The 18,511-nt window shown below is 41.6% G+C and overlaps 1 protein-coding gene across 1 annotated transcript in view; it reads right to left on the bottom strand.

Annotated features, from left to right (window-relative positions):
• Positions 1-18,511, bottom strand: part of tmem198b (transmembrane protein 198b) — a 60,605-nt gene continuing 42,094 nt past the window's right edge. The window contains exons 4-5 of the mRNA XM_022675495.2: positions 2,449-2,654; positions 1-967 (exon numbers count right to left, since the gene is read on the bottom strand). Of these exons, the coding sequence (XP_022531216.1) occupies positions 818-967; positions 2,449-2,654 (356 nt within the window). The 3' untranslated portion in view covers positions 1-817. The remainder of the gene's footprint in view (positions 968-2,448; positions 2,655-18,511) is intronic.

Raw genomic sequence — 18,511 nt, 5'->3', positions numbered from 1 at the left:
GAGTTCCAGTGAGTAAGTGGCGTAATTGTTCTTCCAAATATAGAAGAAAATTTGAAACAATATTTGATTTAAAACATCTAAAAGAGATTTGAATTTATGAATCTGTAAATGTATGAATCTAAAAATGTTAAATATATTTTAAAATAAATATTTAATAAAAAAAAAATTCACCACCTTACAAGCTCAATTCAACAATATTTTAAATTGAACTAAAGTCACGCAAATTTAATTCAACAGACGGACAAAATGCAGATTCAAATACTTCGTCAGCTTTAAGCTCTATAGTTGAGAGGTGGCAGGGCAGAGGGCAGTCAGCGTTAAAAGATTACAAAGACAAAAGTTTCAGCACCAAGAGATAAAGAACTCCTCACTAGAAAGAAAGACGCAGTAATGCAGGACGGACACCGAACATTTATGGATGCTCATCACACTGCTTTGACACTGATGTATAAAACAATGTGAAGTAAACAAGCCCAGATTCTATTCATTTCTTCGTTTATAGTCGCTCAATGCGCTGCACCAAGTCTTTTTGGGTAACAAGGTGCCAGAAGTCAGGCACATGTTCAGTGTTTGTATGTGGGGTGTGTGTCTGTGTGTGTGTGTGTGTGTGTGTGTGAGTGTGTGTGTGTGTTTAAGCCTTGAACACACCCGCCACAGCCCGTCAGTAACATGCTTAGACCTGCCGCTCTCTGATCAACTGGAAAGGAGGCAGTTGGTGTAGAACTGTGTAGAAGTCAGGGACAGCACCACAATAGCGAGAGGAGTGTGTGTTTGTGTGCATGTGCGTGCGAGTGTGTGTTTTAAGTGTGTGGTAATGTCACACTCGGAGGTTGGGTCCAGCCCCAGCGGTGAGGGGTACAGTGGAGCCGCAGTCGTAGTCCATGTCTACAGCAGTGTGGCCGCCAGAGAGTCTGGATCCGGGGTACATGCCGTCCACCTGCCGATCACGGAAACTCTGGATGTAGCTCTGTTACAGAGAGAGAGAAGAACACAGTGTGATTACATAAATTAAAAGAATTCCAACAGCGGATAAGAGCTATTATTTATTTATGAGTGTGGGTAGGCCTGTCTGTATAAACAATACGTTGGACTATCTAGTGTCCCAGAAATAGTTCTGCCTATATTATGTTATTTTAATTTTATTTTAAGTAATTTATTTCCAATTTTATCACATTCACCCCAATTTGTAAGGCTTTTTACCCCACCCACACATTAGGACTCCCCCTATCCCTAGTAATGCCTCAAATAGTAGGAGGCTGAGAACGAGTACACACCACAGAATTCACTCAACCTCTTTTCCTTAAAAAATCTAATATTATTTTTTTTAAATAGCCTCCACACATAAAATAGAAATAAAACAAAAATTCAGTTTTAAAACAAAGTCTGCATACCAGCCTGTTCATATTAATGGGCTGCAGATGCTAACTAAACACAATTGGCAATTTTGAGGTCAACAAAACTTAAGGTTATGTATATACAGGGGTTGGATGATGAAACTGAAACACCTGGTTTTAGACCAAAATAATTTATTGTCCTGACGGACAGTTCTGGTAGAAACAGGAGAGTTGAGGTGCACACTGAATTCTGTCGTGATTTGGGCAGCCGTGGTTTTATGTTTTTTGGATACAATCTGGATTAGCACCCAAACATCCCTTTCAGACAGCTTCCTCTTACAGCGTCCACAGTTAATCCTGTTGGATGTGGTTCGTCCTTCTTGGTGGTATGCTGACATTACCCTGGATACCGTCACTCTTGATACATCACAAAGCTTGCTGTCTTGGTCACAGATGCGCCAGCAAGACGTGCACCAACAATTTGTCCTCTTTTGAATTCTGGTATGTCACTCATAATGTTGTGTAATAAACCCTGCTAATTGAACCTTCACACTCTGCTCTTACTGGTGCAATGTGCAATTAATGAAGATTGGCCACCAGGCTGCTCCAATTTAGCCACGAACCTCCCACACTAAAATGACAGGTGTTTCAGTTTTCCAACCCCTGTAAGTTGTACAACAAGCCATGTAATATTGATATTTCGAAAGGCAAAAGTGTACGTGTGTTTGTGTTTATGTATGTGCGAGAGAAAGAGAGAGGGAAAGGGAGAGAAATATTTTAGCCCAATCTCATTTCACCCCATACCACTTAGCCCCATTTCTTTTTTTTGCATCTATGGGAAGGCTGTCTCGATATTATATTTATGCTCTAAATATAAACAAAGTACAGCAGTGAATTTACTGAACTGTACAGCTCCTCTGCATCACAACAGACTGTAGCTGCTGTTAATGAAGCAGTGCTCTTTTCATTTATTTATTCTGATGATGTATCAGCTTCTATAAGGGTTGTCCCATTTCTTAGAGGGAGAAGTTTAACCAGAATTGACTCTCAGAATCGAGTGGTAGGGTAGAAATGAGAAATACGATTGGGCCTTTTAGTGTGTGCAGATTCTCACAGGTGACAGGACGTCTCCGTCGTATCGGCGGACGGGGTTGGGTTTTCTGCGGTAGGCTGGCTCGGGGTGCATGGCTTTGGCTGCATGAGTGTGGTGTGAGTGCTGCGACTGCTGCTTCCGTCGCTTTTTCCTGCTACTCTCGCGCCTCTCCTCCTTTTGTCTGATCCGCATCAGCTGCACCCGCCGCTGCTGCCGGCTTATCATCACTACAACAGAGAGTAAGAGAGAGAGAGAGAGAGAGGGAGAGAGAGAAAGAGAGAAAATACAAAAGAGCATAGTTACCCTGTGCTCAATAATTAAGCAAGCAACATCTATGCATGTATAACAATGCTTCATTCCATAAGCGAAGAAGAAGTTTTTTTCTTTTCTTTTTGTATTTTCATCATGAAAGTTTGATACAATGTAGAGAATTGTTATCAGATTAAAGAAAACCTCGAAATTCTGTTTTTTGGGTAGTGGGTAATGCAGCGAAACAGGCGTGGTGGTGTATTTTTGTGTTGTTCTGGTATGAGTGGATCCGACACAGCAGTGTTGCCTGAGTTTTTAAACACCTCAGTTTTACTTGTGGTCTGAGAATAGTCCACCACCAAGTGACCAGGTGTAAACAGTGTCAACATTTACAAATCCACAGGCTGGCTGGGGGATTTCAGCAGAAATATACAACCACAATTTGCTCTGCAAATTTACTTCTAAAATGTCTTCTAAATTAGAAATTAGAAACTTTTTACTGTATTTATTTTTGTATATTGTATGTATGTGTTATAATGTGCTAATGTTGCAGGGTCTCTCAATATGTTTAAGAGAAATGGTGATGTACAGTTAAATATAATTCATATCTTTTTGTATGTTTATATCAGGGGTCCTCAAACTACGGCCCGCGGGCCGCATACGGCCCCCTGCGCTCATTTGACCGGCCCCTTTAGCTCCAACAGCAGTACCTGCTCCCTGGCCCCTCACGCAAGCAGCATTAGCTATACGGGGGAAAAAAACAGTAAAAAAAAATGACAATTGGCCATCGAGTGTCTCCGTAGACAGATGAAAAAAAACAGAAGGCTATTTCCCACGGTAATCAGACAACATACTACCACTCGCTCTGTGCTGTTCGCATGAGCTCTGAGACTCACATCTGACGGAATGTCGAGGAAAAGAAAAATCGACTCTGAGTGCAGGGTATTTAATCAACAGTGGACCTCTGACTACCTTTTTGTGCAATGTAAAGAAAAGGCTGTTTGTCTCATATGCCAGGAGTCAGTCGCCGTGTTTAAGGAATACAACCTGCGCCGCCATTATGAATCGCGCCATAAAGACAAGTTCGGCTGTCTGACGGGGCAGGTGAGGACAGACAAAATAGCAAAACTGAAACATGTGTTGGAGACTCAGCAAAATTCTTTTATAAAGCAAAAACACCTAAATATATCATCAGTTCGAGCTAGCTTTCAAGTGGCCAAGCTAATAGCTAGCAGTGGAAAGCCGTTCACCGACGGAGAGTTTGTAAAACAGTGCCTGACGGCGGTTGTCAAGGAGGCGGACCTGTTCAGCGCGGTGAGTCTATCCGCACCCACAGTTACACGGAGAGTAGAAGAAATGGGCGACAATTTGCACCTTCAACTGCAAACTCAGACAAAAAGACTTTGCTCCTTTTCACTGGCTCTTGACAAAAGCAACGTATGCGTGACACGGCGCAACTGTTGATTTTCATCCGCGGAACTAATGATAAGTTCGAAGTCACAGAGGAGCTTGCTGGACTACAAAGCATCAAGGGAACGACAACAGGAGAGGACATCTACAGGAAAGTTCACCAAACGGTGGCGGATTTAGATCTGGACTGGGCTAAATTAGTGAGTGTTACCACGGATGGTGCGCTTTGAAGTAAAACTGGGTCTCCTCCTTAAACATGTGAAGGAGAAAAATTTCTGCCATTTTCCCACTACACAGAGTAACAAACATGGAACCTGACATTGACAGTCTTGTCAGCCAGAAGCAGGCTCACAGTTCACATTAACTTATGGAAAAGCACTGTATGAGGTAGGATAATGGAAATTATTACTTAATAAATCATTAAAATGTCTGCATTGTGAATTACACATATAGCATATATTATGCAACCAGTATCACATGATAAATAGTTTTTAATGTTTATTTTTAGTCCGGCCCCCCAGAAGACTGAAGAACAGTGAGCTGGCCCTTTAGTTTAAAAGTTTGAGGACCCCTGGTTTATATCTTATAAGGACATTTACAATATATTGTACAGGCCTAGTGCCAAGGTGCGTATATATTTATATATTACACGTCATAACAATAGCAGGGTGCATATTAATGTTAGATATTAGATATTAATATTAGATAATAAGATAACAAACCATATAACTTAAAGATTTATCATCCAATCCAGAACTCATAGGACATTATTTTTGTGACAGCTAATAGAATGTTGATTTTATATAACTGCTCTATGGGCTGATTTTATGAATAGAATCCGAACACACACACTCAGCTCCTGCATGCTTTAATAATCACACAGAGGGTCAGATCTGCTTAATGACATGTTGCTTCTCACCACGACTGTCCCTGCACACACTCTGTACAGCACACCGACAGACTGACCATCTGCCACGCTGCCTGCATACGCATTTACACATACGGTCCAATCACCTCCACATCTCACGCTAATCTACACATATATACACTCAGTCACTCAAACTCTTCATCCTGTCCAATCAGGATACTCATATCCGGTTTATCTGCACACACCCATGACAGATAGGCATTACACCACATCTATTATATTTAGAAGATATATTAAAACTGCAAGAAATTATATTACTGTCATGGTTAGATTATTTTATGCCACAATATAATTATAGTAACAAAACAGCATAATCACGCAATTACACACTTGTTGGCATAATCGGCAATGAATGTTTTCAAAATAAATTATTCCTAATTTTACTCCATTTTCCACCCATTTGCCAGTGCTATTTACCCAATCCCTGTTCATATGAAGATCCCTATTCTCCTATATAGAAAGGCTTCCAACACTAGGAGGATTAAAGGGATAGTTCGGTATTTTTGACATGAGTCTGTATGGCATCATCATAACCAGTGTCGTGCATCCACACTGACTTACCCCCCACAGCGTCCTGTGAGCCGAGTTCTTGTCCAGTTTAGGTCAAAGCGAAAGTAGTCCGGCATGTTTGCTGGGGTCAGGAAAATAACTCCTTTTTCTTCCCAAAGCAGTACGTGTTCAAAAGAGTGATTTATTTACATCACAAAAAACTAACCCTGCAAAAGTCACGCCTCGTAAATCACTTGGGTCCTACTTTCACTCGTTCCATATCAATGCGCGCAGCGCTGCAACCTGACAGCTAGCCTACGTGTTTGGGTCGCTTTGTTTACTTCTCGCCTCGAGAACATGTCTGACTACGAGAGTGACGAGGAAAACATTGATCACCGCTCAGAGCCACGGGGATATCTTTATGAACCCGAGTATACAGATGTTGAACTTCGCCAAATGGAATTAGATCGGGCAGAAAGAGAGAGGGTGGACAGAGAAGTGGTGGAAGATGAAACTGGAGCCACTGCTGGAGCTGCGATACCATTTTAACACACACACACACACACCTAGCTATATATATATATATGTGTTTACAAAGCTTATAAAAGCCAATAGACTTCTCCCTAAAGTTAGCTCGTTTGCGTTGCTAGTCTGAACACAGCTGCTAAGCACTGCCAAAACACAGAACAAGTTGACGCGTGCGCAGCTCGCTGTCAGAATGACGCGCACTGATACGAAATGAGAGAAAGTAGGACCCAAGTGATTTACGAGGCGTGACTTTTGCAGGGTTAGTTTTTTGTGATGTAAATAAATCACTCTTTTGAACACGTACTGCTTTGGGAAGAAAAAGGAGTTATTTTCCTGACCCCAGCAAACATGCCGGACTACTTTCACTTTGACCTAAACTGGACAAGAACTCGGCTCACAGGACGCTGTGGGGGGTAAGTCAGTGTGGATGCACGACACTGGTTATGATGATGCCATACAGACTCATGTCAAAAATACCGAACTATCCCTTTAAGACCTGCACTTGATGTAAAGTCAGACTCCGCCTCTTTCACAACTGCTGCCAAATGCAAAACCACTGCGTAACCAAAGTGAACAGAGGAAATCACCAGATCCACTGCTCTGATACATCAGCCAACAGATGCCTGTGCCCAGAGCCAGGCCACCCTATACTAGGGGTGTAAGAAAATATCGATACACTTGAATATCGCGATATTAGGTTTCGCGATAATGTATCGATTCTCAAAAACGCTGTATCGAAGTGTGTTTTTATTAAACTCCCGGCAGTGTTGTTTATTCACCCGACCACGAGGTGGCAGTGCTGTGATCTATCTTGATCCATTTGGCGCGTCCAGTACACTGCAAGTAAGTGCAGAATCTAAAAGCATATCAGCAGAGAGGGTTTTCTCCACTGCAGGAGACATTGTAAACGCACAGAGAAGTGTCCTGAAAGCTTAGCATGTTGATCAGCTTGTCTTCCTCCACAAAAACCTTGACATAAAAAATAAGCGCTGACATACATACAAACTGAAGTAAAGTTATAGTTTAATAGTTTTTTTTTTTATTTACTTTTTTTATTTACATAATTTTTTATTTATTTTATATATTTATTTTTTACATATTTTGTTAGGAATCCTCCTGGCACTTTCTTTATTTATTGATCAATTTTATAATTTGTTCAGAGTATGTTAAAAAAGCAGGTCAAACTTTAAAGCAGGTCTGTTTACAATGTTTTTTTTTGTACTTGCTTGTTTACATGAATAATCCTGCAAGCATTTTTTGTACGTTATGTTGATGTTAGTAACTGTTTCTGGCAGAGTGTTTAAAACTGTTGAAAAAAGTGGCATGATATTAGATGCTACAGGACCTGTTATTAAGTCTAATGGAGCTCCCACCGTTCTGATTGTTTACAAATGAAACTTGTTCCACTTAGATTAAATCCATATGGTTGTATGAGGTTTTTTTTACAGTATCGTGATATATCGCATCGTGAGCCCTGTATCGTGATACGTATCGTATCGCCAGGTTGGTGCCAATACACAGCCCTACCCTATACTCTCACAATGCAGGCTGCATAGGGCCCTGCAAATTAAAAAATTAGGGAGAGTAAGTTCCATATCCTAAGATGAAGCGAAAGACTTCAAGGGACAAACTGCTTCAACAGCAGTCAGGTAAACCTGAAAGCATGCTTCTTACTGCATTCTTCCTGAGTAATAATCATGGATCCTCTGGAAACTCTTGAAAGCTGAAAGTGAACGAAAACTTAAAGTTTTATACTACACTTATTTAAACTCAACCAAATTCACTTAAAAAGTTATTTACTGTTTCATTCCTCGTTAAAACAGTTAGAAGCAGTTGCAGAGTTGATTTTTACAAAGTTACTGTAACTAAATCAAGCTAGTTCCACCTTAAAAGCTGTTGTTATATTCACGCAGGCACACTAGTTCCACCTTAAAAGCTGCTGCTATATTCACACAATTATACTAGTTCTACCTTACAAGCTGTCGCTATATATTTACAAAAATTACACTAGTTCTACCTTAAAAGCTGCTGCTATATTCACACAATCACACTAGTTCTACCTTAAAAGCTGCTGCTATATTCACACAATCACACTAGTTCTACCTTAATTAAATGCTGCTGCTATATTCAAGCAATCACTAGTTCTACCTTAAATGCTGCCGCTATATTTTCACACAATCACACTAGTTCTACCTTAAATGCTGCTGCTATTTTCACACAATCACACTAGTTCTACCTTAAATGCTGCTGCTATATTCACACAATCACACTAGTTCTACCTTAAATGCTGCTGCTATATTCACACAACCACACTAGTTCTACCTTAAATGCTGTCGCTATATATTTACAAAAATTACACTAGTTCTACGTTAAAAGCTGCTGCTATATTCACACAATCACACTAGTTCTACCTTAAATGCTGCTGCTATATTTTCACACAATCACACTAGTTCTACCTTAAATGCTGCTGCTATATTCACACAACCACACTAGTTCTACCTTAAATGCTGCCGCTATATTTTCACACAATCACACTAGTTCCACCTGCTATATTCACACAATCACACTAGTTCTACCTTAAAAGCTGTTGTTATATTCACACAATCACACTAGTTCTACTTTAAATGCTGCCGCCATATTCAAGCAATCATTCTAACACCGGCTTTTTTAACATTTTATTTACACCTTAAGCAGTGAAGCAGTTACATGTGCCTGGACTAAACTCCTGCACAAATTAAGGTGGTACAAAGCTGCAAAAAAGAAAAAAAGAGCTAAAACTAGTCTTTGCGGTCAGTGTAACATTTATTAATTATTTTTTTTTATATTATAGGCTAAATGCAAAAATAGAAACTTGGGTATTAAAACTCATTTTATTTTTTAAATGTAGTGCAGTGTACAAGAAATAAGTTTTTATCCATTTTTCCAATTTTAGTTTTCTCTGCCCTTCACAATTGTAATTTCAGGAAAAATTATTAGAAAAATTAATTTTATTTTCAGATTTTTCAATTTTTGCATTTTGCAAGTTGGAATTTTACCATCAGATTTGTGTTACAAGATACAAAAATGGACGAATCTAAAAATCGAGAGAAGATTCAACTTTAAATTTTTCTTAAAATTCTGTTTGAGAAAGGCTAAAATGCTTCACCTTAGACAGTGAATGAGTGAAATTCAAGAGCTACAATTTGTTTTGTTTCTGTTATTGTTATTCCACATCTGTGTTAAATGTGTTCATATTCACATGAAATGACACCCTGGCACTTAATGAGGAGTGAGTCTGTGAGGAGCAGTTTGGAGACAGTATATAGATGTGATGGGTGATTACACTCCTTAAATATCATTTTAATGACATTTGGACTCTTATATCAGCTGTGAAAGGTTTGGGTTGGAGGGCCTGCTGAGTTCAGGTGGGAGGACTCATTATCAGAATTTTGCCTAGGGCCCCGGAGTAGTCCTGACCTGCTATGCCTGTGCTCGCCAGTTTAATAATGAGAGTGATGTGAGCAGAGACCCACCCAGAGAGAGCATGGCCTACAGGAATCTCTCGGACTCTGGCTGCTGATGGCAAGTATTTTACATTCTTAAGCATTTAGGATATGGGTGATTTATGGCAATTTATACGGCCTGACAAAATATTGCAGCTTACTAAAATTCTGTGGTAATTCTGATGTAAACACTATGACCAATATTGAGGTCAGAAGAAATTATTAATGCCATGTGCACATGTTGGATAAGTAAAGGCCACACATTTACACTGAAATGCAACATGTAACTAGAAAAGGTAAAGTTCGTGAACGAACTTTAAGTTGGCTTGGAAAAGAACGCTAATAACGTTAAAAAGTTAAAATGGTTGCTAAGCTTTTTCCGTCTGAAGAGTGTGAAGAGTCATTGATTTGCTGTTAACGCTAAATGCTAAAAACGCTGAAATCTAAAAACATTTGGTTAAACGCTGAAATCTAAAAATGTTTGATTAAACGCTGAAATCTAAAAACGTTTGGTTAAACGCTGAAATCTAAAAATATTTGGTTAAACGCTGAAATCTAAAAATGTTTGATTAAACGCTGAAATCTAAAAACGTTTGATTAAACGCTGAAATCTAAAAACATTTGGTTAAACGCTGAAATCTAAAAACATTTAGTTAAACGCTGAAATCCAAAAACGTTTGATTAAACGCTGAAATCTAAAAACGTTTGGTTAAACGCTGAAATCTAAAAACGTTCGATTAAACACTGAAATCTAAAAACGTTTGGTTAAACGCTGAAATCTAAAAACATTTAGTTAAACGCTGAAATCCAAAAACGTTTGGTTAAACGCTGAAATCTAAAAACGTTTGGTTAAACGCTGAAATCTAAAAACGCTTGTTTAAATGCTGAAATCGTAAAACTTTTGGTTAAACTTTTGATTGCTAATGTGTTGCTAGGCGGTTGCTATTATTTCTGAAAAGGTTGCTAAGCTGTTGCTAGGCAATTGCTAATGTTTTACAGGTGGTTGCTAAGCTGTTGCTAACTGGTTGCTAGGCAATTGCTAACATATAACAGGTGGTTGCTAGGCAGTTGCTAAGTGGTTGCTAGGCAGTTGCTAACGTTTTCCAAGTGGTTGCTAGGCAGTTGCTTAGTGGTTGCTAGGCAGTTGCTAACGTTTTCCAGGTGGTTGCTAAGTGGTTGCTAGGCAGTTGCTAACATATTCCAGGTGGTTGCTAGGCAGTTGCTAAGTGGTTGCTAGGCAGTTGCTAACGTTTTCCAGGTGGTTGCTAAGTGGTTGCTAGGCAGTTGCTAACGTATTCCAGGTGGTTGCTAGGCAGTTGCTAAGTGGTTGCTAGGCAGTTGCTAACGTTTTCCAGGTGGTTGCTAAGTGGTTGGTAGGCAGTTGCTAACGTTTTCCAGGTGGTTGCTAAGTGGTTGCTAGGCAGTTGCTAACGTTATCCAGATGGTTGCTAGGCAGTTGCTAAGTGGTTGCTAGGCAGTTGCTAACGTTTTCCAAGTGGTTGCTAGGCAGTTGCTAAGTGGTTGCTAGGCAGTTGCTAACATTTTCCAGGTGGTTGCTAAGTGGTTGCTAGGCAGTTGCTAACATATTCTAGGTGGTTGCTAGGCAGTTGCTAAGTGGTTGCTAGGCAGTTGCTAACGTTTTCCAGGTGGTTGCTAAGTGGTTGCTAGGCAGTTGCTAACGTTTTCCAGGTGGTTGCTAGGCAGTTGCTAAGTGGTTGCTAGGCAGTTGCTAACGTTTTCCAAGTGGTTGCTAGGCAGTTGCTAAGTGGTTGCTAGGCAGTTGCTAACGTTTTCCAGGTGGTTGCTAAGTGGTTGCTAGGCAGTTGCTAACATTTTCCAGGTGGTTGCTAGGCAGTTGCTAAGTTGTTGCTAGGCAGTTACTAACGTTTTCCAGGTGGTTGCTAAGTGGTTGCTAGGCAGTTGCTAACGTATTCCAGGTGGTTGCTAGGCAGTTGCTAAGTGGTTGCTAGGCAGTTGCTAACGTTTTCCAAGTGGTTGCTAGGCAGTTGCTAAGTGGTTGCTAGGCAGTTGCTAACGTATTCCAGGTGGTTGCTAGGCAGTTGCTAAGTGGTTGCTAGGCAGTTGCTAACGTTTTCCAAGTGGTTGCTAGGCAGTTGCTAAGTGGTTGCTAGGCAGTTGCTAACGTTTTCCAGGTGGTTGCTAGGCAGTTGCTAACGTTTTCCAGGTGGTTGCTAGGCAGTTGCTAAGTGGTTGCTAGGCAGTTGCTAACGTTTTCCAGGTGGTTGCTTAGTGGTTGCTAGGCAGTTGCTAACGTTTTCCAGGTGGTTGCTAGGCAGTTGCTAAGTGGTTGCTAGGCAGTTGCTACCGTTTTCCAAGTGGTTGCTAGGCAGTTGCTAAGTGGTTGCTAGGCAGTTGCTAACGTTTTCCAGGTGGTTGCTAAGTGGTTGCTAGGCAGTTGCTAACATTTTCCAGGTGGTTGCTAGGCAGTTGCTAAGTTGTTGCTAGGCAGTTGCTAACGTTTTCCAGGTGGTTGCTAAGTGGTTGCTAGGCAGTTGCTAACGTATTCCAGGTGGTTGCTAGGCAGTTGCTAAGTGGTTGCTAGGCAGTTGCTAACGTTTTCCAGGTGGTTGCTAAGTGGTTGCTAGGCAGTTGCTAACGTTTTCCAGGTGGTTGCTAAGGTGTTGCTAAGTGGTTGCTAGGCAGTTGCTAACGTTTTCCAGGTGGTTGCTAAGGTGGTTGCTAAGCAGTTATTAGGTGGTTGCTAAGCCCAGGCTGGGGTGCCGGGGTGTCCAAACTTTTGACTGATAGCTGCTCCATACAGCAGCTCCTCCATACACTCACAGTACTGGAGGAGCAGGGGAGAGAAGGGGTTCCGTGCGCAGAGCTGCTCGTGTGTGAGATGGAACTCTGGGCCCCCCATTCATTTCAATGGGAAAACTTCGTACGACATTTGTACGAAAACCGTACGACGTATCGTCGAAACGTTAAAATTTTCGGAAAGAACGTGGTAAGGTCTATAGACCGTCCGATTTTTGTATTTGTATGTCAAAAATTGTGGCGGTTACGGACGTTTAAAATTTCGCCCCATTCATTCCTATGGGAAAAAAATGCGTACGTTTACGAAGTTTTTACGAAAACCGTACGATGTATCGCTTAAAAAAGCACAAGCAACCTATTCGGGTATAGGTCCTACGATACTGCAAAGTTTCGTGGTTCTACGTCAAAAGCCCTAGGAGGAGATAGTGATTAAATTTTGAGCGCGGAATAATAATAATAACTAGAAAAGGTAAAGTTCGTGAACGAACTTTAAGTTGGCTTGGAAAAGAACGCTAATAACGTTAAAAAGTTAAAATGGTTGCTAAGCTTTTTCCGTCTGAAGAGTGTGAAGAGTCATTGATATGCTGTTAACTTTTGGCTAAACGCTAAATGCTAAAAACGCTGAAATCTAAAAACATTTGGTTAAACGCTGAAATCTAAAAACATTTGGTTAAACGCTGAAATCTAAAAACGTTTGATTAAACGCTGAAATCTAAAAACGTTTCGTTAAACGCTGAAATCTAAAAACGTTTAGTTAAACGTTGAAATCTAAAAACGTTTGATTAAACGCTGAAATCTAAAAACGTTTGGTTAAACGCTGAAATCTAAAAACGTTTGATCAAACACTGAAATCTAAAAACGCTTATTTAAATGCTGAAATTGTAAAACTTTTGGTTGTACTTTTGATTGCTAATGTGTTGCTAGGCAGTTGCTATCATTTCTGAAAAGGTTGCTAAGCTGTTGCTAGGCAGTTGCTAATGTTTTCCAGGTGGTTGCTAAGCTATTGCTAACTGGTTGCTAGGCAGTTGCTAACATATACCAGGTAGTTGCTAAGGTGTTGCTAGGTGGTTGCTAGGGTGTTGCTAGGTTGTTGCTAAGGTGTTGCTATGGTATCTGGGGTGGTTGCTAAGATGTTGCTACGTGGTTGCTAGGGTGTTGCTAGGTGGTTGCTAAGGTGTTGCTATGGTATCTGGGGTGGTTGCTAAGGTGTTTCTAGGTGGTTGCTAGGTGGTTGCTAAGGTGTTGCTATGGTATCCGGGGTGGTTGCTAAGATGTTGCTAGGTGGTTGTTAAGGTGTTGCTATGGTATCCGGGGTGGTTGCTAAGATGTTGCTATGCGGTTGCTAAGGTGTTGCTATGGTATCCGGGGTGGTTGCTAAGGTGTTGCTATGCGGTTGCTAAGGTGTTGCTATGGTATCCGGGGTGGTTGCTAAGGTGTTGCTAGGTGGTTGCTAGGTGGTTGCTAAGGTGTTGCTAGGTGGTTGCTAAGGTGTTGCTATGGTATCTAGGGTGGTTGCTAAGGTGTTGCTAGGTGGTTGCTAAGTGGTTGCTAGGTGGTTGCTAAGGTATTGCTAGGTGGTTGCTAAGGTGTTGCTATGGTAACCGGGGTGGTTGCTAAGGTGTTGCTAGGTGGTTGCTAGGTGGTTGCTAAGGTGTTGCTAGGTGGTTGCTAAGCAGTTGCTATGGTATCTAGGGTGGTTGCTAAGGTGTTGCTAGGTGGTTGCTAAGTGGTTGCTAGGTGGTTGCTAAGGTATTGCTAGGTGGTTGCTAAGGTGTTGCTATGGTAACCGGGGTGGTTGCTAAGGTGTTGCTAGGTGGTTGCTAGGTGGTTGCTAAGGTGTTGCTAGGTGGTTGCTAAGCAGTTGCTATGGTATCTAGGGTGGTTGCTAAGGTGTTGCTAGGTGGTTGCTAAGTGGTTGCTAGGTGGTTGCTAAGGTATTGCTAGGTGGTTGCTAAGGTGTTGCTATGGTATCCGGGGTGGTTGCTAAGGTGTTGCTAGGTGGTTGCTAGGTGGTTGCTAAGGTGTTGCTAGGTGGTTGCTAAGGTGTTGCTATGGTATCTAGGGTGGTTGCTAAGGTGTTGCTAGGTGGTTGCTAAGTGGTTGCTAGGTGGTTGCTAAGGTATTGCTAGGTGGTTGCTAAGGTGTTGCTATGGTATCCGGGGTGGTTGCTAAGGTGTTGCTAGGTGGTTGCTAGGTGGTTGCTAAGGTGTTGCTAGGTGGTTGCTAAGGTGTTGCTATGGTATCTAGGGTGGTTGCTAAGGTGTTGCTAGGTGGTTGCTAAGTGGTTGCTAGGTGGTTGCTAAGGTATTGCTAGGTGGTTGCTAAGGTGTTGCTATGGTAACCGGGGTGGTTGCTAAGGTGTTGCTAGGTGGTTGCTAGGTGGTTGCTAAGGTGTTGCTAGGTGGTTGCTAAGCAGTTGCTATCATTTCTAAAGTGGTTGCTAAGTGGTTGCTAGGCAGTTGCTAACGTTTTCCTAATGGTTGCTAAGGTGTTGGTAAGTGGTTGCTAGGCTGTTGCTATCATTTCTAAAGTGGTTGCTAGGCAGTTGCTATCGTTTCTAAGGTGGTTGCTAAGTGGTTGCTAACGTTTTCCTAGTGGTTGTTAAGGTGTTGCTAAGTGGTTGCTAGGCAGTTGCTAACATTTTCCAGGTGTTTGCTAAGTGGTTGCTAACTGGTTGCTAGGCAGTTGCTATAATTTCTAAAGTGGTTGCTAAGTTGTTGCTAAGTGGTTGCTAGGCAGTTGCTAACATTTTCCAGGTGGTTGCTAAGGTGTTGCTAAGTGGTTGCTAGGCAGTTGCTAACGTTTTCCAGGTGGTTGCTAAGGTGTTGCTAAGTGGTTGCTAGGCAGTTGCTAACGTTTTCCAGGTGGTTGCTAAGCAGTTAATAGGTGGTTGCTAAAACCTGGCTGGGGTGCCGGGGTGTCCAAACTTTTGACTGATAGCTGCTCCATACAGCAGCTCCTCCATACACTCACAGTACTGGAGGAGCAGGGGAGAGAAGGGGTTCCGTGCGCAGAGCTGCTCGTGTGTGAGATGGAACTCTGGGCCCCCCATTCATTTCTATGGGAAAACTTCGTACGACAATTGTACGAAAACCGTACGTCGTATCACTTCGCAACCTCCTATTAATTTAAAGATCTCGATAAGATCTATAAGCTCGCCGAATTTGGTGTTCGTATCTCAAAAATTGTGGCGGATACGGACGTTTAAAATTTGGCCCCATTCATTCCTATGGGAAAAAAATGCGTACGTTTACGAAGTTTTTACGAAAACCGTACGATGTATCGCTTAAAAAAGCACAAGCAACCTATTCGGGTATAGGTCCTACGATACTGCAAAATTTCGTGGTTCTACGTTAAAAGCCCTAGGAGGAGATAGTGATTAAATTTTGCGAATAGAATAATAATAATAACTAGAAAAGGTAAAGTTCGTGAACGAACTTTAAGTTGGCTTGGAAAAGAACGCTAATAACGTTAAAAAGTTCAAATGGTTGCTAAACGCTAAATGCCAAAAACACGGAAATCTAAAAACGTTTGGTTAAACGTTGAAATCTAAAAATGTGTGGTTAAACGCTGGAAACTAAAAATGTTTGGTTAAACCCTGAAATCTAAAAACATTTGGATAAATGCTAAAATCTTGAAAGTGGTTGCTAGGCAGTTGCTAACGTCTTACAGGTGGTTGCTAAGCTGTTGCTAAGCGGTTGCTAGTTATTTGCTAATGTATTACACATGGTTGCTAAGTGGTTGCAAGGCGGTTGCTAAACAGTTGCTTACGTTTTCCTAGTGGTTGCTAAGGTGTTGCTAAGTGGTTGCTAGGCAGTTGCTATCGTTTCTAATGTGGTTGCTAAGCTGTTGCTAGGCTGTTTCTAACGTTTTCCTGGTGGTTGCTAAGGTGTTGCTAACTGGTTGCTAGGCAGTTGCTATAATTTCTAAAGTGGTTGCTAAGTGGTTGCTAGGCCATTGCTAACGTTTTCCAGGTGGTTGCTAAGGTGTTGCTAAGTGGTTGCTAGGCAGTTGCTAACGTTTTCCAGGTGGTTGCTAAGGTGTTGCTAACTGGTTGCTAGGCAGTTGCTATAATTTCTAAAGTGGTTGCTAAGTGGTTGCTAGGCAGTTGCTAACGTTTTCCTAGTGGTTGCTAAGGTGTTGCTAAGTGGTTGCTAGGCAGTTGCTATCGTTTCTAAAGTGGTTGCTAAGCTGTTGCTAGGCTGTTTCTAACGTTTTCCTGGTGGTTGCTAAGGTGTTGCTAACTGGTTGCTAGGCAGTTGCTATAATTTCTAAAGTGGTTGCTAAGTGGTTGCTAGGCAGTTGCTAACGTTTTCCAGGTGGTTGCTAAGGTGTTGCTAAGTGGTTGCTAGGCAGTTGCTAACGTTTTCCAGGTGGTTGCTAAGGTGTTGCTAACTGGTTGCTAGGCAGTTGCTATAATTTCTAAAGTGGTTGCTAAGTGGTTGCTAGGCAGTTGCTAACGTTTTCCTAGTGGTTGCTAAGGTGTTGCTAAGTGGTTGCTAGGCAGTTGCTATCGTTTCTAAAGTGGTTGCTAAGCTGTTGCTAGGCTGTTTCTAACGTTTTCCTGGTGGTTGCTAAGGTGTTGCTAACTGGTTGCTAGGCAGTTGCTATAATTTCTAAAGTGGTTGCTAAGTGGTTGCTAGGCAGTTGCTAACGTTTTCCAGGTGGTTGCTAAGGTGTTGCTAAGTGGTTGCTAGGCAGTTGCTAACGTTTTCCAGGTGGTTGCTAAGGTGTTGCTAACTGGTTGCTAGGCAGTTGCTATAATTTCTAAAGTGGTTGCTAAGTGGTTGCTAGGCAGTTGCTAACGTTTTCCTAGTGGTTGCTAAGGTGTTGCTAAGTGGTTGCTAGGCAGTTGCTATCGTTTCTAAAGTGGTTGCTAAGCTGTTGCTAGGCTGTTTCTAACGTTTTCCTGGTGGTTGCTAAGGTGTTGCTAACTGGTTGCTAGGCAGTTGCTATCATTTCTAAAGTGGTTGCTAAGTGGTTGCTAGGCAGTTGCTAACGTTTTCCAGGTGGTTGCTAAGGTGTTGCTAAGTGGTTGCTAGGCAGTTGCTAACGTTTTCCAGGTGGTTGCTAAGGTGTTGCTAACTGGTTGCTAGGCAGTTGCTATAATTTCTAAAGTGAAACGCTGAAATCTAAAAACATTTGGTTAAACGCTGAAATCTAAAAACATTTGATTAAATGCTGAAATCTAAAAATGTTTGATTAAACGCTGAAATCTAAAAACGTTTGGTTAAACGATGAAATCTAAAAACATTTGGTTAAACGCTGAAATCTAAAAACATTTGGTTAAACGCTGAAATCTAAAAACGTTTGGTTAAACGCTGAAATCTAAAAACGTTTGATTAAACGCTGACATCTAAAAACGTTTGGTTAAACGCTGAAATCTAAAAACGCTTGTTTAAATGCTGAAATCGTAAAACTTTTGGTTAAACTTTTGATTGCTAATGTGTTGCTAGGCAGTTGCTATCATTTCTCAAAAGGTTGCTAAGCTGTTGCTAGGCAATTGCTAATGTTTTCCAGGTGGTTGCTAAGTTGTTGCTAACTGGTTGCTAGGCAATTGCTAACATATAACAGGTGGTTGCTAAGGTGTTGCTAGGTGGTTGCTAAGTGGTTGCTAGGCAGTTGCTATCATTTCTAAAGTGGTTGCTAAGTGGTTGCTAGGCAGTTGCTATCGTTTTCCTAGTGGTTGTTAAGGTGTTGCTAAGTGGTTGCTAGGCAGTTGCTATCATTTCTAAAGTGGTTGCTAGGCAGTTGCTAACGTTTTCCCAATGGTTGTTAAGGAGTTGCTAAGTGGTTGCTAGGCAGTTGCTTTCATTTCTAAAGTGGTTGCTAAGTGGTTGCTAGGCAGTTGCTAACGTTTTCCTGGTGGTTGCTAAGTGGTTGCTAGGCAGTTGCTAACGTTTTCCAGGTGGTTGCTAGGCAGTTGCTAAGTGGTTGCTAGGCAGTTGCTAACGTTTTCCAAGTGGTTGCTAGGCAGTTGATAAGTGGTTGCTAGGCAGTTGCTAACATTTTCCAGGTGGTTGCTAAGTGGTTGCTAGGTAGTTGCTAACATATTCCAGGTGGTTGCTAGGCAGCTGCTAAGTGGTTGCTAGGCAGTTGCTAACGTTTTCCAGGTGGTTGCTAAGTGGTTGCTAGGCAGTTGCTAACGTTTTCCAGGTGGTTGCTAGGCAGTTGCTAAGTGGTTGCTAGGCAGTTGCTAACGTTTTCCAAGTGGTTGCTA

The sequence above is a fragment of the Astyanax mexicanus genome, chromosome 5, assembly GCF_023375975.1.
Source record: "Astyanax mexicanus isolate ESR-SI-001 chromosome 5, AstMex3_surface, whole genome shotgun sequence".
Taxonomy (NCBI): Eukaryota; Metazoa; Chordata; class Actinopteri; order Characiformes; family Acestrorhamphidae; genus Astyanax; species Astyanax mexicanus.
Note: the sequence above shows the minus strand (reverse complement) of the source record. Positions and strands in the feature narration are given on the sequence as shown.